At 38.4% G+C, this 24,350-nt stretch overlaps 1 protein-coding gene across 9 annotated transcripts in view; it reads left to right on the plus strand.

Annotated features, from left to right (window-relative positions):
• The window catches only part of TASOR2 (transcription activation suppressor family member 2), a 70,591-nt gene extending 46,375 nt beyond the window's left edge, over positions 1–24,216 (plus strand). For 6 of the 9 annotated variants that reach the window (XM_054695060.1, XM_037510552.2, XM_054695064.1 and 3 more), the window contains 10 exons: positions 724–966; positions 4,577–5,444; positions 6,967–7,396; positions 9,644–13,459; positions 16,809–16,934; positions 18,229–18,382; positions 19,179–19,284; positions 21,994–22,175; positions 22,647–22,758; positions 23,041–24,214. In XM_054695060.1, the coding sequence (XP_054551035.1) occupies positions 724–966; positions 4,577–5,444; positions 6,967–7,396; positions 9,644–13,459; positions 16,809–16,934; positions 18,229–18,382; positions 19,179–19,284; positions 21,994–22,175; positions 22,647–22,758; positions 23,041–23,044 (6,041 nt within the window). In that variant the 3' untranslated portion in view covers positions 23,045–24,214. Of the gene's footprint in view, positions 1–723; positions 967–4,576; positions 5,445–6,966; positions 7,397–9,643; positions 13,460–16,808; positions 16,935–18,228; positions 18,383–19,178; positions 19,285–21,993; positions 22,176–22,646 lie in introns of all 9 variants that reach the window. The other 3 variants (XM_054695059.1, XM_054695062.1, XM_054695063.1) reach the window with 2 other exon arrangements.
• Positions 24,217–24,350: the final 134 nt, after the last annotated feature.

Genomic DNA, 24,350 nt, shown 5'->3' on the forward strand with positions numbered 1-24,350 from the left:
CCGCTGCTCCCCTCAGCAGTGTACTTCAGTCTGCCTGCTCTGCTCCCCACTCTGGTTCTGGTGAGTTCTCTCACCCTCCTGCGCTTCTGACTGTACCCAGTGCTTTTTTTAAATAAATAAATAAATCTTTTTTTTTTTTAAAAGATAAATATGCATATATATTTTTTAAGATTTATTTATTTATACAAGCACTGGGTACAGTCAGAAGCGCGGGAGGGTGAGAGAATCCACCAGAGCCAGAGCGGGGAGCAGAACAGGCAGAAGGACCGAAGCGCACTGCTGAGGGGAGCAGCGGGCGGCAGGAGAGGTCTGCGCGCCATGCGGGACCCTCGCCCGGCGGCCGGCCGGGAATCAAACCGGCACTGCAGAGGCTGCTGGCAGCTTTGCAACCCAGCGCTCAACCACTGCGCCACTGGGGAGGCCCCTATTTTTTGTTACGTGCCTTATTTTTATAAAGTTATTAATCAGATACTTTTCACTTGATAGACACTTAGCAAGTTGATATTTTTATATTTATATGAAATCTTAACTCTTGCTTTGTTAAAAAATCTTAATGAAATACGTCATTTTACATTTTACTCCTCATTACTAAAGATACTCCCTGAAAATAAACAAACCCCCCAAAATGAAAGAAAAAACTGGTAAATTATGAGCCCCCTACCCCTTAAAAATGGTAATTATGAGCCCCCCACCCCTTAAAAAATGGTGTCTTTTCTACATAAGGTGCTGAAGTACTGACTGCACAGTTTGTACAGACTACCATATTGGATAGGAAAACCCAAGACGCTCCTATTTCTAAAGATGTTCCAGTGGCAACGAATGCTAAATGGGCAAAGAAACAAGAGAAATCTCCAGTCAAAACTGTTCCAAGGGCTAAGCCATCTGTGAAGAAATCTCCACACAAACAGAGGGTAAATATAGTGAAAGACAATCAGAATCCCAGAATCAGAAAGCAGCCAGAACCTGGTAAGAAATACTCTTCCTGTAAATTTCAACACCACCATACAGATCTAATTGAGATTGTAAGATAGTGTATTGAAATAAGAACAGATGAAATCTACCAATAATTCTTGCTATATTCTTTAGTTCAGACATTCACAAGACTAACTTGGTTTTCTACTGTAAATAAATTAGAAAAGTGCAAAGATTCATTCCGTCAGAAAATACACCCTATTGAACTTGAACTGTGTGAAGTTAAAGTATAGTGGCCTTTTTAATGACTGAATGCAGAAGCAAATAGTATCTGGCAATATTGTTGTAGACCATAGTCAGCTATAAAATGCAGAAAGTCGTAAGTTTTTGTCCAAAGAGAATTGTAAACAGATTGCTCAAAACACTAATCCAGAATCTGTTTGGTTTTAAAAGGCATTAGTTTTATTTTAAAAGCAGTTTGGCTTTTTTTGCTTAAGTGAATAATAAAGTTTAGTTATACAAATAAATAACTGACAGTTCCTAGTTCTGTATTTCCACTGCTAGACATAGCCTCTTTACCTGAAAGTTCCGCTCTCACTGTCGACTTCTTCTCCGTGAAATGATCACACACCAGCTCTTCTGTGGTCCTTGCCCCTTCTTAACTTTCCTCTTTCCATGCATAGTTTAGTTCTTCCAGTCTGCAAAATCTGTAAATTTGACTTTATCTGCAGTATTGTGTTGTGTTGTTTTGTTTAAATTAAAGGAAGATTTACTTTTTCCATCGATTTTATTTTTTTATTTTATTTTTTTTAGCTCTTTTCAAATCTCATGTTTAGTGGGAATTCAGAGAAAGAAACTATTGTTTTTGTTGGTTTGATAGAATTATGGATGAACTTACTTTTCTTGGTTAGTTTCTTTAATATTGTTTTATGACTGAATATTTTTTAAAAGCTCTTATGTCATTCTAAACCACATGGTGTAGTTTTGGTGTCCATACCAAATGTAAACTCTTCAGTTGTTGCTCAAGAGAATTCATAATATGATCTTGAGCCCCACACATCCCTATTTCTCTCCTGCTCTTTTCTAGCATGTACTTTCCTTGCTGGACGCTTGGTGTTACACATGCCTCACAGGCATTCTTGCTGGGGTGCGTATGCCCTCTACCCATTCAGATCCTAGTCAAGGTTGGAGTCCTGCCTCCACAGTTAGGCATTTCCTGATGTTCTGATCTTTACTGATCTCTTTTTTCCCCTTTCATTTCCTTTTGGGTCTTTGAGAACATTAAAGAATTCGTAAGATTTTCTAATCATTTGATGTCTTGATCCTGTCAGTTCCAATTAATTTGTAAGCATGCCCATAGATAAACATATAATGCCTTGTATTCTTAGCCATGACATTTGAATTGTTTGTACTGAGTTGGCTCTCAGATTTGTTGCCTGATTCATTAATGGGAGGAGGTGTACAATTGGTTACTGGCAGAAAAGTGAACCCAGAAAATGAATTTTCAAAGTAAATATTCAAAAATAGACTTTTTTATTGCAAATGTCTGTATATATTGTGCAGCCACATTGCAAGCTTAAATTTTAAGATTACCACCTTTTAAATGATCTCTTATTTTTCTTCCATTTCTTCTATTTCTTAATTGCCTATACAAATCTGTTCCATTTCTTACCCTTGAAGAATTATCAGTTTAAGAAAGAGCAGTCATTTCATTACTGAAACTAATCATTTTCTGTCCCTTTTTAAGTTTTCAGTAATAGTTTTTATTTACTGATTCTTTATGTTTTTTAATAGAACCAATTTGACATTGTTTCTATCTTTATATTTTAAAAGAGGTTATATCAGAATTGTGTTTTTAATTGCTTGAGTCTCTAATAAGTAAGCAGTTAAATGAGTTGCTTGAGACTACATGTATTAAAATGAACCTTTTTTCTTTAATACAGTATTCTCTATATTAGACCTTATTCATAAGTGACATTTTTTTGTAAGAAACAAAAATGTGGAGGTCATGATATTAACAAAGATAGAGTAAAATTAGTATCAATAAACACATCAGATCCTAAAATGCATTCATGTTTCATATGCATGGGACTAATAGGATGATTCTCTGCTTTGGGTCACTCTCATCCATTGAGCTCCTGGGTTTATTTTAAACTGGACAATGGTTGAACGATTAATTTTACCCTCCCTCCCATACACACACCCTTCTCAAACTATGATGACTTCGAGTTTCTTTTTCTCCTTAAATATGTGTCATTGGCCTTTGCAGGAAGGTTATTATTTCAGACCCACTACTATTTATTATAAAGAGGAACACCATTGGCTTTTCTATCCATCTATCTACCTGCTACAGGGAATCACTGTCTAGTATTATTGTGAACTTCATCCTTTATAATGACTGCGTTTAAGAAGGCTGAATTCATGTCCTGTGAATGCTAAGTAAACCACTTGAAATGTCAATTTTCTGATTAAGGGCAAGTGATAAATTTGATTACCTGAAGAAAGGAGAATTATCAGTAGACAAAAAGATTTGCTGTTTTGCAAATAGAAATGTTTTCAGTGCAGAAAGTGAGATTTTAAAAGGTAATGAGTTGGTGATTTCTTTTACGACTTCTAATTTTTATTCATATCAAATTTAATTATGGTTAAAAATCTTTTAGGTGATTTCTCTTACATATTTGTTAAGGGGAATAGTTTCTAAGGAAGTGTGCACTTCAAACTTAGAAATTTGTGTATTCTCACTAGATTGTAAGCTCTCCAAGGGCAGGACTCCTGATTTCTTTGTTTAGTTTTTCTTTATGTTTTTCTTTAGGTCAGCAATTTGTCTTACGTGTAATACAGCATTTTTTTTTTTAAGATTTATTTATTTATGCATACAAGCAGGGGTAGAGGCCAGAGATGTGGGGGTGGGGGTAAGAGGATTCACCAGAGACTGAGCAGGGAACAGAATAGGCAGACTGAACGAAGCATACCGCTGAGGGGAGCAGCAAGCAAGGAGAGGTCTGCTTCGCCATGTGGGAATCTCCCTGGCCGGTCGGGGATCAAACTCATGCCACAGAGGAGTCTGCGGATTGCTTTATAGTGCAGTGCTTAACCCCTTGCACCACCAGGGAGGCCCCTAGTACAGCATTTTTGAAGGGTGATTTCTTTTTAAATTAATGTGCACATATATTCATTTTTTTTATTTTATTTTAAGATTTTACAAGAACTGGGGTATAGGCTAGAGGTGCAGAGTCGGGGGAGTGATGAGAGGATTCACCAGAGACACAGTGGGGAAGAGAACAGGCAGACTGGTGGAAATACACTGCTGAGGGGAGCAGTGGGCAAGACAGGAGAGGTCTGTTGCGCCATGTGGGTAGCTCCCTGGCTGGGGATCAAACTTGTGCTGCAGAGGCTGCGGAGAGCTTCACCTTGCTGTGCTTAACCCCTTGCGCCACCAGGGAGGCCCCACATATATTCTTTAAGACTTGCTTCTCTGATAAACATTGTAGTAGATTTGAGAGTTGAAAGAGACCTTGGTTTCAATATAAAACCTATGTAGCATATCAAGAGGTTTTTTTTTTTTTAAGTATTTCACTTATCCATTGATTTTTCACTAAGTCATTATAATATGACAAAGAATACTATGAAATCAAATGCTGTGTTGTTTTTTTTTATACTGAAGCCAAAGGAGAAACTGCTTCACAACTTCAATCAGAAATTTCATCCAGTGATCAAGCAGATGTTACTAGCATAAATACAGCTCAACCGGAAAATACCACAGTAGCGCAAAAAGATCTTCCTGACAGCTCCATTGTCAACTGTGACTCCCAGGCCCTGAATATGTTAGCTGACCTGGCATTAAGCTCTGCTCCTTCTACCACTTCATCATCTGAGCCCAAAAACTCGTCTGAATTACCACAAAATGATGCTTTGCTTTCTAAGGAACATTCTTTACGAGGTACATCTGACCATGAATATCATAGAGGAGTTAAAAGTCAAAAAGGTGGACTGTTACCTAAACCCTCTTCTGATAAGAGTGATTTGATGTCAGACTCCACCGTGAGCCAAGAGGAAGAGAGTGTGGTTTCTCACAGTCCAGCTCCAATTGAAACCCAGCCTACACTTTCTGAGGAAACACTAGAAACTTCTGTTACAAGCCTAAGCTCTTTTGTTGCTCTGGAACATTCCTATGCTCTGCTCCTTGCAGAACATTCAAAGAAGCAACTACAGCAGAAAGGGGTACCAGGCTCTACCTTTGCCAAGAACACCACAAAAGGCCCTGAAGCAGGAACCCCAGTGGGAAAAGTAATGCCATTTCGGCATCAGCAGAGCACCTCCCCTCTGCAAAAGCTTTCTGAGGGCCCATTGCTAAAACGCAAGAGTAGATTGCTGTCTTCCAACCTAAAAGATTTTTATTGCTCACATACTGTGTTTAGCTGTGATGGATCCTTTAAGGTCACTTTCAGATGTGAAACAGAATATGTATTCAGCTTAGATAGCAAGTATACCAACAACCCACTGGAGAAAACTGTAATAAGAGCATTACATGGGTAAGTATGAGTGACACTTGATGGAAGTGAGTGAAACTTCTGTTGAGGTAGAGGTGGTGACGAGATACACTTGTACCAAATTTTGGGCATGGAGAAAAAAGTGTTGGATATCAATAATGTAATAATGTCAAGGTGTTGTGTATACTGGAAAGAATATCAGGCTAGCTTTGCCTCTGTTGGTGATCAAATGGAGAACTTCTGCAAGATAATATTTATATGTGTAAGCAACTTTCCATTTTTGAGGGGCTCCTTTATAAGCCTGTGTAGTCTTTGAGTTATAATATTTAAATGAGAGCTTACTGTTATAGAATAGGGAGGTATGGAAATGGTGCTTTAAAGACAGAATTCCCAAAGAAACATTTAGAGAAATACATATAGCTAGTTAAGTTTGCAGCTTGCTGAGTGCGTGCTTTTACATAGGGTTGTTTTATAAATCTTCCTTAAGAATGGGCCAAGGTAGCAATAGCGGAGCAGTCGAATACATGGCTTTGGAGTATGGATTATACCATATTTGAATCCATCTTCTCTCAATAGCTTCTGTGGCCTGAAAGTTCTGTAGGGGTCTCACTGAAATGCAAATTCTGACTCCGTTTGGGGTGGGGCCTGAGAGTTTACATTTCTAACACAGTTGCAGGAGATGTCAATGAAAGATGACAGTCTATAGCCAACACTTTGAAGTCTGGGTTTAGTAATAGTTAGATTATGAAGTTGCAAGGTAAATTAGGATTTTGCATGGCAAGTGGCTCATGCTAATAAACAGTAACCTACTAGCAAAGAATTGGTGGCCGTATGAAATAACATTCAGCTGTTATTGTCTATATATGTCATTAAACTATCAGACTTCTTTGATCCACTTATAAGCTTATGCTCATAAAAGCATGCATTAAATTCCCTTTTTCTCATGAGAATAATTTCCCTAGCATGAGTCCTAACTCTGTAGCCTCTCTGACTCATCCCACTGTACCTCTCTGCTATCCTTTTGCCTGGCAGATGGCCAGAAATGGCATCTCCTTTTTTGATTTCAGATTTTCCAGAACTGTAATCGTAAATAGTATAGTTCTACTAAATTGCCATACAGATATTTTAATGTTCAGACTTTCCCAAATGTTAGAAGAGCGACACAAAACTAGAAATTAGTTAGCCAACTTAGCAAAAGCAAGGAGATGACGATTTTGGTCATTGCTGAAGCCATTAATCCCACAATAAGTGTATTGTGTTCAGAGAGAGTTTGTATGGTAGAAAAGAAAAATGGTAGCGCAGGAGTTGGGAACCTTATGTTGTGGTTGTGATTCTGCCATTTAGGGCTCTAATTTTCAGTTCCCTTCTCTTGTCTTTGTAATGAAGGAATTAGATTCATTGTAGATTCTCTTATTAAATCAGCTTCATCTTATTGTTTCATGTTTGTATAATTTTTAAAATAACACAAAAGCAAAGATTAATAATGAAGGCACTTATGATAAGATAGTCAACTAAAATAACTGTTTCTAAATGATTTTTGGGTGTTATTTCTTTAAAATCTCAGGCCCTGGAACACTGATTTACCTGATAATGTGGAAGAAGTGAAGCTTTTACTTCATATGTGGGTAGCTCTGTTTTACAGCAATCAGAACAAAGTCATAAGGTCATCCCGACGAGTAGTAGAACACAGCAACCCAGCAAAATATGTGTCTATCAATAGCACATTAGAATCTTTTGAATTCAGTGAAATTGAGGAGTCTACCAGTGTGCAAAGGTGTTCTGCAGACCCTCTATTGGAGACTAATGTGACACCTGGAGCTTGTACGACTACTGTGTCCTTCCCTGAAGCTAACACTGTGCTTCCTCTCATTAAACTACCATCAGCAAAAGGCTTGGGACTCTGGGTACAGAATGACCAGGAAGAAATGTTTGTAAGAGCAGACCATCCAGACACCCAAGAAAGCCAGAATTTCACCTATTCTTGTAATAATGAGGTAAGTGAAGCTGAATACTACAAATGCTGACAGTTTTTGAAGAAATGCTCATATTTAGTATGTAAAATCACATTCAGAATTTTAGACATTGGTTTCTCTTGGGAAAGTGAACTCTCTGGCTATATAAAAGTATAAATTATAATGCCAGAAACTTAATTTTCATAGATGTCACTCCATATTGTCTATAGATATAACATATTGACCATCCTGATTGAAGAAACAGAAGTAGAACAAAACCACGGTGGTCAGATGATCTGGGAACTAACCATAATGGTCTCACTTCTTGTATAATTTGGGGTAAATTGCTCATTCTCTGATTTTCTTCTAGAATTTTTTTTTTTTTTTTAAGATTTATTTATTTTGTACAAGAACTGGGGTACTGGTCAGAAGTGCGGGAGGGTGAGAGAAGTCACCAGAGCCAGAGTGGGGAGCAGAGCAGGCAGACGAACCGAAGACACTGCTGAGGGGAACGGCGGGCGAGGCAGAAGAGGTCTGCACCATGTGGGGTTCTTCCTGGTCGGCGGGGAATCGAACCAGCACTGCAAAGGCTGCAGACAGCTTCGCAGCATGGTGCTCAACTGCTGCACCATTGCAGCAAACCTCTTTTAGAATATTGTTTAAGGATCCAGCATGGTAATAATAAACATTAGAAAGTTTCGTTTAGTCTTAAACTACAATTGAATATATTAGAATTATTTTTGAAAAAAATAATAGTAATCAAAAAAGTAATCAAATGCCACACCTCTGAGAGTAGAGCCATTGTAGATAACTATTGGTAAATCTACAAAACATACTTTGTTTCATTCCATTGTTCTCAATTGATGTTCAGCCAGACCAGATTTTCAAATTTTAACTGGAGCAATTAAAAATGTTGTATCAAAATTTAAAGTAAAGGCTTGACAAAATACCTGCCTTTGTAAAGGTTTGGCGGGCTTCCCTGGTGGCTCAGCCGGTTGAGTGCAGCGTTGTGAAGCTGTCTGCAGCCTCTGCAGTGCGATTCCTGGCCAGCCAGGGAGGTACCCACATAGCGCGGCAGACCTCTCCTGTCTCACCCACTGCTCCCCTCAGCAGTGTATTTCAGTCAGTCTGCCTGTTCTGCTCCCCGCTCTGTCTCTGGTGAGTCCTCTCACCCTCCCACACATCTCTCCTGTACTCCAGTTCTTATATAAATAAATAAATCTAAAAAGAAAAAAATAATAATATTAAAAAAAAATAAAGGTATGGCTCAGATTTCTGCTACTTAATCTAAATCATTGGTAGTCTTTAAATCAGTAGCTTTGGTGTAATTTATTAACGCAAACTACATGGTGTTTTCTGTCAAATGGGGTATCATGAGAAAGATTGTTATCTCCAATTACAAGCAAAGACGATAGCTAAGGGATAAGGGACCTTTATTTCCCAGACTAGAAATTGATATAATGGGCGAATTGCTAATCAGTGTTTTCTGAGTACAGAAGATAATAATTAATTTACTACTTCCTTGTGGAAAAGTTCCACATGACAGTGTGATGCAGTCTAACTGAAAACTGGTGTTTAAGTGATTCTTTGCTTTAAAAATTATCTTTTAATTTTACTGAAAACATAATTAAGATTGAATAATTCTCTAATGTTACATTTGTGAATTAAATGATGCTACTTAGCATGCAGGCTGCATTTTCAAGTCTTTAAATTGTCAGCAGACTAACCACTTTAATTCCCCAAAATCAATTTTAAATAATAAACAGGCTGGGCAATGAAGAAAGTTTTGGAATTCTTATCTGTGTATAACAAACTCCTATTTGGAGATTATTTTAAACTTATTTAAAAGGGATTTGTTTTATCTCTACCCTGTGATATTCTTACATATTAGAAGATTCAAAAGAACAAACTAAAATTGATCTGTTCTTCACTTGTATATAAATGCTGAGAACTAACCAAATTGACTCTTGATTTTTTTTTTAAAAGATTTATTTTACTTATTTATGCATACAAGAACTGGGGTGTGGTCCAGAGGTGCAGGGAGGGAACAGGGTGAGAGCATTCACCAGAGAGAGTGGGGAGCAGAACTGGCAGATCTACTGAAATAAACTGCTGAGGGGAGCAGCAGGCTAGACAGAAGAGGTCTGCTGCGCCATGTGGGTTAGCTTCTCAGCTGGGAATCGAACTCATGCTGCAGTGGCTGGCGATAGCTGAGACTTTAACCCCTAGCACCACCAGGGAGGCTTCCAAGACTCTTGATTTTTTTTTTTTTTCCTTTTGTCATTTCAGGTAATTGGGGGAAAAGCCAAACAAGAATCATATAAATTAGAGACTTCCAGTCTTGTGCTTACTAGTATTGGAAGTACTGAAGCTTCTATTCCTTCTATTTCCGGTGAAGGTAAAACCTTTCAACCACTTGATAACACCACAGTGATTTCTGACAATGATGATGTCACACAAACCACAGTCACCAAGACTTGTGATGGGGTCAGCAATCAGTCAGCGGATTGTCAAAAGTCTGTGTACAGCACCCTTAAAAGCAAAGTTGATATTTTTCATGCAGCAGCGCATGAAAACTATGGTACTTTACAGGAGCTTATCCAGCCTAGCAGCCCCATGAACAAAGATTGTCAGCCTTCACTGGAAAGGAAGGATGATGATACGGAGTATGTAACGATTAATCTGGAACCAGTTACTTTCTCTTTTGAAAAAAATTCCTATGTACCAGTACAGGCAGAAACTATAAAAAGAGCTGAGAAATCTACAGCCTTTAATATGGAGCTTATTAAACAGGTGTCACCTACTGTAAGTCTTCGACATCCTACATCCACATTTGAAAATCCACAACAAATAAAAGGTCTGAGGGACATTTCATCTCAAGAAGTGCCAGGACAACAAGGCACTAAATATCTTTGTGCCTCTTCTGTAAGTGAAGAGATACTTGCTAAAGAAACATGTTCATTACAGCCTATTCTAGGCTCATCATCATCATCTAATAATCCAGTGGTAATGGAGGCATTATCATTAGTTAAAAGTTCTAATTACTTGTTACCCAGAGAAGACACAAAACTCTCTCAAGTTTTTCTGCAGACCCAGAGTGTCTTTGGCATATCTTCAGAAGAGGTTATAGCACCATCACAGGTTCAAGAAGTGGTCTCATCATCAGCCTCTGCCATCTTGGGAAAAAATTACTCACTTAACTGCATTCCATCAGGCAGTAACATGTCAGAAAGCTCTTCAGAATTAAAGAATGGCAAGAGTGATCTAAAAAATGAAAATTTGAATTTTGAATCATTTAACTCAGCATTTACCAAACAAACCAGTCAGTCAGCGAATAGAGAGGAGGCCAGCCTAGAATTATCAGAGGAAGATTCTGACATTGATCTAAGTCTCACCATATCACCACCAACCAGCCCCAGAGAAGCAATGCCAGCTGGGAAAATACAGCAAGATCAAGAGGCTCCATTAACAAATGTAGAATTTCAGGATATGACTAAGGAAACCACTGAGCCAGAACAGGCAACATGTAGAGAAAACAGAGAGGTGAATTCTTCTAGTTATACATCAGTAAATCCTGCAGTGTCAGAGAAACCATCAGAAAATGGGAGAAAAGGTGATAATTCACAACCAGTTACTTTAATACTTCCTAAAGAAAGTTGTACTCTTGAGATCATGGAGGAAGTTCACATTCCCTCAGACTTTACCTTTGCTTCTTTAATTGAAGAGGTGTCTCCAGCTTCTAGTCCTGACCCCCAAGTACTAGCTGAAGAAATACAACCATCTCAGGCTATGTCTCTCTGTAGTTTAAAACTTCCTGATACTCATTGTGAGAAAAATGACAAATTCTTCCAATTTGAATCAGTAGATTTGGCCATAAATGAGAAAGAAAATCCTTTTGTTAGTTCTATCCATCCAGTGGCACAAGAAAATGTAACTCAGGTACAACAGATGCTGCTTTCTGATGAAATGCCTCTACTATCCAATAATCATTCAGGAGGAAAAGATAGACATTTAACCCTTCCCAGTAAAGAAACTGAGAAAATTATTCCAAGTGAGTGTGATGAGAGTTTCTCTTTCTCAGCAAAGACGCTCTGCTGTGACATAGAGTCAAATCAGGTTGCCTCGGCTACCAATTACAGGGATGACTTTAAGCCTTCTCTTGAAAAATGGGTAAGGTCAAGAAGTCCATTGCAGCCAAATAGTGTAGACAATAGAAATTCAAGCTTAAAGCATCTTGCCCTAGAAACCAGTGAGTTTCCATCTAGTCCTAGAAAGATTCTTGAAGATAGGACTTTGGCTGACACATTTGTTACTGTAACTGCTGCAGGTGGTGTAGTGAAACAACAAACTAGCCCTAAAAGCATTAAGAAAAATCTCTTGAGCCATGATTTCAAAACAAATGAAAGCAATTACATGCAGCTTATGTCCTTAAACTCCAATTCAGTTGATGGGATTGATCTTTCACAGGCACACATGGGCTTAGAGAGCTCCAAACTGGCTTTCTCCTCAGATGGTACTTCGTTAACTCATTGTACCAGACCCATAAGTGGAGAAACAGGGTTTCAAACACAGGAAATATCAGTAGTCACAATGGCCACTTTGCTTAAAAATAGTGAAACTGAAGCTGAGTTACATGAAAAATCCGTAGAGGTAGGTGTCGACTCGCAATCAAACACCGTATCTCCAAAAGGTGAACAGAAAATCCATGTGCTGCAAGATATGTCAACATATGAAACAAAAGATCTGCTGAGTGATGGTCTTTTCCCCGTGGATGCTGGCTCTTACCAGAACACAGCAATCCCTTGTGAAAATATCAATGACGAGCCTTCTGCTTCCTTTGTTTCCAAATCTGGTGACACTCTTGTTTTCGGGATTTCGAAAAAGCAGACAGAAAATACGGTGGCAGATGAGGGGCACAGGGCCAAGGAGGACCCTACAGCCCTGGGTGGAGACCTGGATAGCAGTGTAAATTCTGACATCCATTATGAACCACTTTCAGGGAACTCTGATGAAGATTCTTTCTGTGATTGTAGAAATCCCAAATTTGACATGGAGGATTCTTGTACTTTGCGATGTCACACCAAGAAAAAAGATGCTTATAACGCTTTCCTGTGTTTAAACAATGGTGGTAATGAAGATTGGGGTTACTCTAACCAAGTTCCAGTGTTAGAGGCCAGCTTTGCTCCCAGAAGCTGGTGCATTGGATTAAAGAAAGAGGACAAGTGTGCACCACATTACATTCAGATCCGAGACTCCCATGGCATCCCCAGGACTTACGCTAACTTCACCATAACTAAGGAGTTCCAGGACACCGCTCGGACACTACACAGCCTGAGGAGGCACCCTCGTCTCACTGCAAAGTGTGGCTTGCTCAGCTCCTGGACAAACACTTGGCAGGCAGCAGATGACCTGACCCAGGACACTTTAGACATGGAATATCTGCGTTTTGCGCATAAACTAAAACAAATTCTAAAGAATAGTGATTCTCGGCACTTTTCCTCTTCTACCAACATCTTTCCAAAGGAGTCACCTCTCCAAATCACTGCTGGAACGTTCCCTTTGACAAAAATACCCGAGTCTCCTCTTCTGCTTCCTGTGTCCCGGAGCAGAAGTCCCCTAATAGTGACAATCATGCCCTCGGGCACCAGGCAACAGAGTCCACATGTGAGAGGCCATATGCACAGCAGTTTGGACAGTTCTTCCTTTTGGAAGGAGAGAGGTGGTCACAATAGGAATCACCTTACAAAGTCTGAAAGAAATCAGAGTGCTTCATTACATCTCAACAAACTGAAATACAACAGTACTTTGAAAGAATCCCGGAATGATATTTCACTTATTCTCAATGAATATGCTGAATTCGATAAGGTGATGATGAACAGCAACCAAGTCATTTTTCAAGATAAAGAGACAAATGTTTCTGGAGGAGCCACATCGCAGGAGATGTGTACATCTTTCCCACATTCAGCTTCCTATGAAGACATGATTACTGACTTGTGTACCAGTTTACATGTCAAACTAAAAAGTGTTATGAAAGAGGCTTGTAAAAGTACCTTCCTATTCTACCTCGTTGAGACAGAGGACAAATCATTCTTTGTAAGAACAAAGGTAAAGTGCCAGAATATTCTTATAGTTTATATTATTTTTGCCATCTGATTGTAGTTTATTTTAGAATATATGTAGCATTCTTGGTTCCAGAAAGAAATTCTGATATGATGGTATCTGAGTTTCACAAGTGAATTTTTATTTGTATACTAAATGTTATGTTACAGGGATCTAACAGTGGTAGTGCATTTGAAGATTTGAATGATGTTCCAGAATTGGTGCGACTAATTTTCACAAAAAATTGCCAGTGTAGACATACTGATAATTCAAGTGTAAGCACAAACATACTCCAAAGCTGAAATAGTTTTTTGTTTTTTTTAAATATTTAAGTGTCCCTCCATCAGTGTGGCTAGCTGAGATGGGACTCTTGACTTCTTAAAAATTTAAAATTAGTGATCTCACTAATAAAGTGGTGTATCTGATAAAATTTTAATTTAGTAGCCAGGTTTGTCTCAATTCACCTTTGGCTTCATTTAAACCTCTCAAAATTTCTCTTCTATTTTGGAGAAAGACAGCATTCTCCCTTTTGACTTTAAAAAAGATAATTTCAAATTTACGTAAAGATTGCAGAAATGGTACTGTTCACCTAGACTACCCTAGAACTGTTAAATTCTGAATTGTTTGAAAAATATGTTGCAGATGCTGTGCATTACCCCTTAATATGTAAGTATGTGTTACTTGAGTACGAGGACACTGCTGTATGATCACAGCACTGCCTAAAAGTCAAGAAACCAGCATTAACACAGCCCCTGCCCAGCCCACAGGCCACTATCCATGCAGCATCACGTGTTGTGTTTGCTTATCTCTTTCCGTATCCATCACTCTGGAATAGCTCCTGTCATTTCTTTGTGACCTTGATAATTTTGAAGACTCTAGACTAGTTATTAGGTAGGATTTCCTTCAGTTTAGTTTCATCTGTTAATTCCCTCATGATTTAGGTATTTTAGGTGAGAACACCCAGATGTGACGCTGTATTTTTCTCAGTGAATCTGGTCAGGAGTCACATTTTGATTAGTCCCATTCTTAGTGTATTAACTTTTTCACTTGGTTAAGATGGTGTCTGTCAGGGTTCTCCACTGTAAAGTTAATTACTAGGCATACTGTAGTTAGTAAGCAGGGGCATACTTGAGACTCTGTAAATATCCTGTCCCTCATCCGACTTTGACCCACCAGATTTCACATGCACTGATTCTTTCCTGAATCAGTTAAAATATGATGGTTCCCAAGTGGTAATATTCCAATTCTATTATTTCTTGAACATTTATTAGTTGTAATTCTGCTGCAGGGTAGAACTTTCCATTTTTCCCCATTTATTTATTCATTTGCTTGGTATATCATTGTGGGTCCATGTTCCACATTTTATTCAGTTACTATCTGGTCCTTTTTTAATTGCCTCAGACCCAGCTTGCAGGAGTCCCTTATTATGAAGCTGTCTTCTGTATTCTTGATGTTACAGGCTGTCCCAGCCTTGAAGTCAGTCATTTCTCCAAGAAGATGTGATTCTTTTTAGGGGAGAATAATAATTGGAATCATGATCTTTGTGCTAGGTCTCTCATCTGGATGTTCTCAGCACAGAAACAGTAAATTGTGGGGGGGGGGGGCGGGCGGGGCAGGGGGAGTGAGGATTTGCACACACCATCTAAGATGTTTAAAAAGCAAAAATCAGTGTACACTCCTCCAGTTTCAGTATGCCACCACCAGGTTGTCCCAGCCTTATTTGCCATATTTGCAACTCCCTACTGCAACTTTCAGAAAGCCAGCTTCCATCACCCTCAGCAAATAGATTTGTTTCAGAGTTCAACACTTGCTATACTTAGTGTATTAAGTCCAGAATGCCACATGATAAACTTCCCATGATAAATCTGTAAGCGTTTAATTACTAAGTAACATTAAAATCTGAAAATGTTTGTGGCATCTGGTGAGGATAGTATTTTTGAATCTTGCCTCCAAAATTAACCTGGAAGTTAACTTTTTTCATTTTCAATCAAAGTTGATTTTGTTTGGTTAGTTACATATACTACACCCTGACACATGCTAAAATAGGTCAGGGATTGGCTGAGCATCATAACCATGTCCCTGTTCTACCACACTGAACAACAAAAATACTTAATTTCATTTTGCTTCCATCTTCTCCAAAACAACAGTTCAGCGTCTTAGTTCTCACACCCTTACAAGCACAACGGATGCTGATTTTTCTGTAGGAGAGATTATGGCAATATTAAGTCTGAATTGTTTCAATGGTGGGTATATTATTCATGATATCAGGTGGCCACTATTTACAGCAGAAAGTAGTAAATTTTACTCAGAGGTAAAACTAACATGTCTTAGAGAGTCCTGAAGCATTCACAGGGGCTTGACATCACTGTTTATTTGTATGATGCAGAAAATTTGTGAGTTCCTTGATTGTTGAAATTTGCAGTGCGTGACAAAATAACCCAGAGCTGCTCTGAATTTCATAAAATGTCAAACGTAATCACAAAATGTGTTCATTGAGATAGCTTATTAGTAAAAGAAGTGAGGGTTAAAGATTTGTATTTAGATAATAGTGGACTCTGTGTTAACAGAATCTTACTCTCTAGGTACTTCTTTGAGAAATACATTGCCTTGCATTTTGTGATGAACTGAAATAGTCAAAATTTGAGTCATTGTGAGAGCTAAGGGAGACCAATCAGGCTTTATTGTTATAAAGAAAATAACAAAGTGATGGTCAGACCTAAGTGTTTTTGGCATAACTAGGAACATGGAGGTATGCAATGTAAACATCCTAGTCCTTCAGATAGAAATATGTAACTACAGAGAACAGATCTAGGAACTGAGCCTCCCATCCAGGCTTCCCAGAGCTATTCTCTGTGTGGGAGTGAACCTTGACGTTCACAATTCCTGTCACATTCTAAGAAGCTGTGCCTGAATAACTTTAGGTATTCAAATTACCTAATAGCCAAGGGGCAATTGCCTTTTCAAAATCAGTGGCTACTAGTGATACCAAAGCAATCCATAGATGAGTACTATTTGAAAGGTTTTAGAAACATTTAGAATTGGCATTTGTAGAGTAAATACCTTTGCATTCCACGGTAATTCCCAGGCAGAGGTTTAAGAGTCATGTATATTAGTCTCATGTTTAAATAAAAATCAGCCTTTTATACTTCTGGGCATGTTTATTATCAATACAGTTCTGATACCAAAGAGTCGTCATTTTATATATGAAAGCTGGCTTAGTAATAAAACAGAATGTCATTTTATGTTGTCTTGGGATATAATTCAGCAAGTAAGATGTACTTGATGTTTTTAGTAGACTATAAAAATGGTTCTATGCAATTATTATTTTAGTAATGACTGTTTGTAAATCTTTCAGAATATTCTGAGGAAAGGAGGTCATACGGAAATTGAGCCTCAGCATTTCTGTCAAGCTTTTCAGAGAGAGAATGATACGCTAATAGTCATCATCAGAAATGAAGATATAGCATCACATTTGCATCAAGTAGGTTTGGAAATATCTTTAAAGACAAGTGTTCACAGGAATTTTATTCTGTAATTATGAGATTCAACACAATTTAGGGAAGAATTTGAAATGCATCACCAGTGTATTGGGAAGACAGTGGGTGCTGTAGGATATTTTTTTTTTTTAAATGATAACTTTTTTTTTTAAGATTTTTTTTTTTTTTAATAGAGGCATGTTTTATTTATTTATTTATTTGTTTGTTTGTTTGTTTGTTTTGTTTATATATGCACTGGGTACAGTCAGAAGCGCGGGAGGGTGAGAGAACCCACCAGAGCCAGAGCGGGGAGCAGAGCAGGCAGAAGGACCGAAGTACACTGCTGAGGGGAGCAGCGGGCGGCAGGAGAGGTCTGCGCGCCATGTGGGACCCTCCTCAGGTGGCTGGGGAGCAGCCGGGGATTGAACCGGCGCCGCAGAGGCCGCGGGCAGCCTCGCAACCCAGCGCTCAACCGCTGCGCCACCGGGGAGGCCCTCTTTTATTTTTTTTTTTAAGATTTATTTATTTATTTATACAAGCACTGGGTACAGCCAGAAGCGCGGGAGGGTGAGAGAACCCACCAGAGCCAGAGTGGGGAGCAGAGCAGGCAGAAGGACCGAAGTACACTGCTGAGGGGAGCATGGGGCAGCAGGAGAGGTCTGCGCGCCATGTGGGACCCTCCTCCGGTGGCCGGGGAGCAGCTGGGGATCGAACTGGTACTGCAGAGACTGCGGTCAGCCTTGCAACCCAGCGCTCAACCGCTGCGCCACCGGGGAGGCCCCTGTAGGATATTTTTATTGTATTACTGAAGCTATTTCGAGGGCAAATTATATTATCAGAGTTGTGGTAAATTTCCTCACCTGAGATATAAATCTGCATCTCTTGATAGCTAACATTAATAAATCTTGCTTTAAAAGGAAAAGTAGAACTTTTCTTAACTGTTACTTATTAGTGGAAAATTATGTCCCCGGAGGTTCCAATTTACCAGCATACAGTCAGTCCTGTCAGAAGGTAGTAGTTAAACCCTACAGCACCAATAGTCCATGAAGCTTCTCAACAGCCTCATTACTTTACAGGTCTCCAAAATGTCGGCTTCATTTTTCTCCTCATTCATTATCTCCAACCTTTGGGAACTGCATACTACTTTTAATCGACTCATTTTAAACTTTGGAGCGTTGATGAACTGAGTTAATATTTCTTTTATGTGGCAGAATTAAAAGCGAGGTTAAAGACATTTTCACCTGCTTCTGAATCTTGAAACCCTCGAACAGAAAGTAACACTCCTTATATGTTTAACAGATTCCTTCTTTGCTGAAGCTGAAGCATTTTCCCAATGTTGTCTTCGTGGGAGTAGACAGTCCTGAAGATGTTCTCGATTATACCTACCAAGAGCTATTTCAAACAGGCGGCTTTGTGGTATCAGATGACAAAGTATTAGAAACTTTAACACTAGGTTAGTCTTTTATTTTCCTTTTTTGAAATCTAGTTAGATAAGTTTCTCATACAGTCACCCAAAAACTACATCATCAAAAAGAAGTTATCAACTCAGAATAATGTCAGTCACCAACTATCGAGTGCATAATTTTTGCCATTTACTATGCTGAGCACTTCTCAGATAGTTGGATGTAATCCTCATTCCCAGTGTGTTAGCCTCTTTTAAATGATTGTCTTCATCAATAAACCTGTGTCTAAGTTTCTTCCTCAGTCCTGCAGCTAAATGCCTACTCATAAAACTTGAGATTTTCTTAATTTGATTCATCTACCTGCCAAAGCAAGTCAGCTATATTTCAGTTTTGTCGAAAATCAGCCCTCTTTTCCATTTCTCTTCTCATCGCCTCAACAATCTGTTCATATCATGGAACTCTGAAGACTGTATACCAAAACTCTTCCTGATTATCTGCTGGGACATGCATGTATAATTTCTCAGGGCACTAAACTGACATAGGAAAATGTTACCCCACTGACCCACCTCCTTTGTTCCATCCACATGATATATAGAGAGCTTTAACTGCTATTTCTATACTGATCTCTCCTACTTATGTAGGAATAGGTAAGACTGAATTGAGGGGCCACGATTTGCTGAGTCTTTGAAATGCAATCTGGCACTCCTGCCCAGCTACCTAAGTGGCAGCGATGGTATGCACTCAAACACGGGGTCTTATTTTTTACAGGTAATAAAAAAATTACTTTGACTAGACAAGCCACAATCCCTAAAACACATCTTCTCTCTTACCAAACTTATTCTGTAGTTCAACTGAAAGAAATTGTTAAAATCCTGGAGAAGCTAAATGGAAATGGAAGATGGAAGTGGCTGCTTCACTATAGGGAAAATAAAAAGCTGAAAGAAGATGTAAGGTAAGAAGACTTATGTGAAGTGTGGCCTTTGTACGGTGTGGGGGTCTCCCCTTCCCCTTATGGGCCAAGGGTGAAAATACCGTGTGCTTCACCATGAATGTTCACTGTGCCCTGGAATAGTGTTACTCAAGTGCTGCAACATGGTTGGTTTGTGCTGGAATCACCTACATCTCTAAACACAGTAGGTTGGTTCACTTTTTTTGATTTTGGTTTTGCATGACAGTGAAGAAAGTGATAGAACTATCATCAGCAGTCTGAGGCACTTGCTAGACGAATAGATTTCAAAAAATTAGACTTTAGTTGAGGCTCTGCAGCTACCATGAACTATAAAAAATAAATGTGGGGCCTCCCCCGGTGGCGCAGCGGTTGAGCGCTGGGCTGCAAAGCTGCCCGCAGCCTCTGCAGCACCGGTTCTATCCCTGGCCGCCAGCAAGGGTCCCACATGACGTGACAGACACCTCCTGCCTTGCCCGCTGCTCCCCTCAGCAGTTTATTTCATCACTCTGCCTGTTCTGTTCCCCACTCTGGCTCTGGTGAATTCTCTCACACTCCCACGCTTGACTGTACCCAGTGCTTGTATAAATAAATAAATCTTTTTTTAAAAAAAAATGTGGGCTTACCACATTGTCTTTAAGATTTTCAGTCATGTTAAGTTGCTACAGTTCTAAGAAGGATGGAAAACTTGAGACCGGAATGTATCCTGAACTTAAATTTACCTGTAAACAACAGAGTACAGATGTTTACGTATTTTTACTTGTTGGCTAAAGAGACCCAGGGACACCTCTTCTGAATAAAGATACCTCCAGGTTCTAGTAAGACTGGAAAGGAAGAGTAGATATGGGAATTAGCACTCAGACAGCCTGGACTTGACAGCTATTTATTAGATGACTGTTTTCAGCCAATGGAGAGAGTTTTGCTTCCATAGTCTCGCTATTTGTATAGGACATAGGTCAGTAAAATCACTTTAATAAAAGTGAAGCATATAGAGGATGATAAACCTGACCCTGCTCAAACAAGGAGGAAGTTGTGAAGCTGGCTTCACCCCTGGAATGTTTTCTGTAAAAGTGACAGTTACTTCTATCCTATCACAATATGGAATGTTTTCTGTAAAAGTGACAGTTACTTCTATCACAATACTTTCTTTAAAGAAAAAAAATACACATAAGCATGAAAACAGCTGAAATTGTAAAACTGTTCAAGATCTTGATGGTTGGCTAAGAGATATTTCAGGAAAAGTTTTTATCTAGGAGAAAAGGCGGTAAAGGTAGAACCAACAGATTATATGGGCACAGAAGGTGAGGGGAAAGAGTCAAAGGTCATGATGAATAGTTCACAAAGAAAAAGTTCAACTTCAGCAAATTAAAGTTCTAAGATGCTACATGACTCCTACAAAATTAAGAAATTACTTTATAATTTATAGAACTTGGGTAAATATTCAGCCTGACACATAGTAGGAATATTGAGAATGCATATTCAACCTCATCCCCCCATTGGGGGAACTTAATAAAACTAAAACCAAAAAAATCCTAACTTTCAAAAACCATGCTCAGCAAAGATGTTTAAAGCCTTGGGTGGCCATCAGAAGCTATGAAACCAGCCTCAAACCCATTTCTAGGCAGATATAAGAACAGACATATGGATGCAGTATGTACATACATATTTTTTAATGTATACAAAAACATACAACTCAATACAGTAAGTAGAAACATGAAAGTTTCTATTTGAATATAACATAAAAGTTATCATAAAACTATATATAGGTTGCTCCCAAATCATTATAGACTCACATTATACAAAGGATAAAGCCTGGAAGTTCATCTTGATGTTACTAGTGCTTGTCACTAGAATTACAGGAATACATGATTTTGGTTTTCTCCATTAAGCAAGCGAGAATGTGAGTGATGGAAAAGACTGGAGAAATGGATTCAAGAGCAAAGGTAAAGATACTTAAAAGTTAGTGGAAGGAAAAATAGAGATTTTAAGGGAGGTGAGAAAATAAGGAAATTCTAGCTGCTATTGAATTTAAGTTGGTGATCATTGACTAAGTATAAGTATAGAAGTTTTAAAGAAACTTAAAAGATTTGGAGCCATTGCTATATAGATGAAAGGCTTGCCCAGTGACATTGTTGGAAGGAGCAGAAGTGTGTAGATATCCCTCTTATCTCAAAATGAAGCCCATGTATTTTGTTTTAATCTGTATTAACAAAAGTAGTAAGTACACCTGTAATGTGTTAAGGGAATGTGACAAGACAGTGATGTCTTGGAAGCAAAGAAGGATCTCATAGAAGTTATAACACAAGAAATTATAGTTAAGTAGGGCCTCCCTGGTGGCACAAGGGGTTAAGTCTCAGCATTATGAAGCTATCCATAGCCATTACAGCAGAGTTTGATCCCAGCCAGGGAGGTGACCCACATGGAGCAGCAGACCTCTCCTGTCTTGCCCACTGTTCCCCTCAGCAGTGTATTTCAGTACATCTGCCTGTTTTGCTCCCACTTTGTCTCCGGTGAATCCTCTCACCCCCAACATCTCTGGCCTGCACCCCACCTCTTGTATGCATAAATAAATAAATCTTAAAAAACAAAAATTAAAAAGAAATTACAATAACTTTACTGAAGGGAAGAAAATGAAACAACTAAACATAAGATGTAAGAAAATTAACTTTATTAACATATACTAAAGGTAGTTACTATTTCTATGTATTTTTCCAGAGTGGATCCAACTGCACATAAAAAGAATTTAATACTGAAATCCTACCAGAGTGCAAATATCATTGAGTTGCTTCATTATCACCAGTGTGACTCTCGATCATCAACAAAAGCAGAACATTTGAAATGCCTGCTACATCTGCAAATTCAACATATCCATGCCAGGTTTGCTGTCTTCCTAACAGGTAAATATACAGCCTGAATTCTACTTAAGTTTTATTACTTAACACCAAAATAGTTCTACTCTAGAAATGTCCTTCCATATGGAGTCATTGGATGCCATCGGATAGGTGGATGTGTCCCACTGGCAGGCAGTGGGACACATTGTTTAGCCTAGTATGTTTTTAAATGTACATAAAGGGCTGGGTGATACGGGGTGTGTGGCTTTTGTCATCTAGTAAATTTAGTCATCTTTAAGTACTTAATCTTGTACTTAGTCTTCTCTAAATTTTTAGCTTTATGTGACTCTTAACAAAGCTTTACAAAATGACACCCAGTCCTTAAATTCATCATCAGTGGTGTCGGCATTCCTTCTACCACCCGAGACAGCTGCTCTCACAACCATGAACTGTTCTTAAAATGGGAGTACAGGGAATTCTCCTAATGTTTTCTCCAAAAATGTGTTTTGTTTTTTTGGTTGGTTCTTTTTTTTACAGAAAAGCTTGTCTCCAGAGAAGTCTTTGAAAATAGCGGCATCCTTGTTACAGATGTAAATAACTTTATTGAAAAGATACAAAAAGTAGCAGCTCCATTTAGGACCAGCTATTGGTAAGAATACCATATGTAACTCTCCCATGATGTAAGCTGAAGCAGATAGTGACATTTGTGTCTGTTCTTCACCTTTTTACCCATGGAACTGTTGATTTGGCATAAATGGGTATTTCTGGATATCACTACGCTAATGAAATAACCAGTCTACTTCAAATTATCTGTTATCAAAAATGACGTGCCTTTCCACTTGGCAGTTACCTTGACAGATGTAGGAGATAATTAATCTAGATGTATCCTTTCCCATTAGATAGCATTCTTACCAATTTTGTCTTTATCCAGGTGATTCAACTGCTGTTTGCCTAGACATCTGTGATGCCAACAATAAATTATTTTCCTTTTTCTTTGAAAAATCAGTGTTGCTACAACTTGGGAGAAAGTTTTCCCTTCTTTTATGCTTTGATAAAATAGGAAATGTTTGCTGTGTTCTAACAAATATTTTAACCAGTAGCGTTGTTTTTGCATGTTAATGTCAGAAAGGCCTATGTAATGCATGTCATACAGTGTTTCAAAGATTTTATCACCTTTGTAAAACTATTAACTTGTTTTATTGACTGTTACTCAAGCAACACTACATAAAGCATTTTTTATTGAATGGTACAAATTTACAACTCACTTTTCACTCTCTCAGCTTTTGTAAATAGCACTACAAAATCATCCCTCTGGGGAAGAAAATAAATTTATTTATGATACTAGAATTTCTCAAAACCAAGCAAAAACATTTGTAAGATGAACAGTATCAATTTGGAACAACTCTTTGTAACTACTTGGTTTCATTTTTTAATAAAGACAACTAAAAATGCATTTAACTGTTTCTGCAGTGACTTGATAGTAGAATTTGTACTGGAAATTTCAGCAGTTTTTAGTACACTTAATTTGAAGTCACTAAAAGAAAGTTGATATTTATTGAGCTTCTATGTCTGCCACACAATGTCTGACACTCTTCTCACAAATTCTACCTGAAAGGTCTTGCTGAAAAGTCCTCCTGTACCCACAAGGCTATTCTTCTATTTCCATACCACCTTTTCTGTTTTAATACAACATATACTGTGTCTCCTCTAGACTATGTCTTTGCCATCTATGGCCTGGCATACAATGAATCCTGCTAACATGTTTGTTCCACAAGTATGTTCAATGAAGAGTATGAAAATATCTTGTTTTTGTTTTTTTTTCTTCTACCAACCAAGGTAATGCCTCTGTTTGTATTATACCAGTTCACAAATTGAAGTGTGATGACAGAGAAGGAATATAGTATAAATATAGCAGTAGTTGTCAACCAAGCCTATTTGGTGTCCCAGAAAGACATTTTGGTTGTCATGCTAGGAAGATGTTATTGGCATCAAGTAGTTTAGAGGTCAGAAATACTGCTAAATAAACATCAATGTACAAGACAGTCCCCCACAACAAATTATCTGGTCAAACAGTGAGGTTGAGAAACTGAGCTAAAAATAACTTAGGCAATCTGAATTACTATCCTAATTCCTTTAACAGATGATTAGTCTGCCGTTCGACAACTGTAAGAATCTATATTCAGCCTGAGAAAACTGTTTACAGATGTCCTCATTCACCTGAGGTATAATTATAGCATATAC

Source organism: Talpa occidentalis, unplaced genomic scaffold, assembly GCF_014898055.3.
Source record: "Talpa occidentalis isolate TD23 unplaced genomic scaffold, MPIMG_talOcc4v2.1 talOcc4.14, whole genome shotgun sequence".
In the NCBI taxonomy this organism is placed as follows: domain Eukaryota; kingdom Metazoa; phylum Chordata; class Mammalia; order Eulipotyphla; family Talpidae; genus Talpa; species Talpa occidentalis.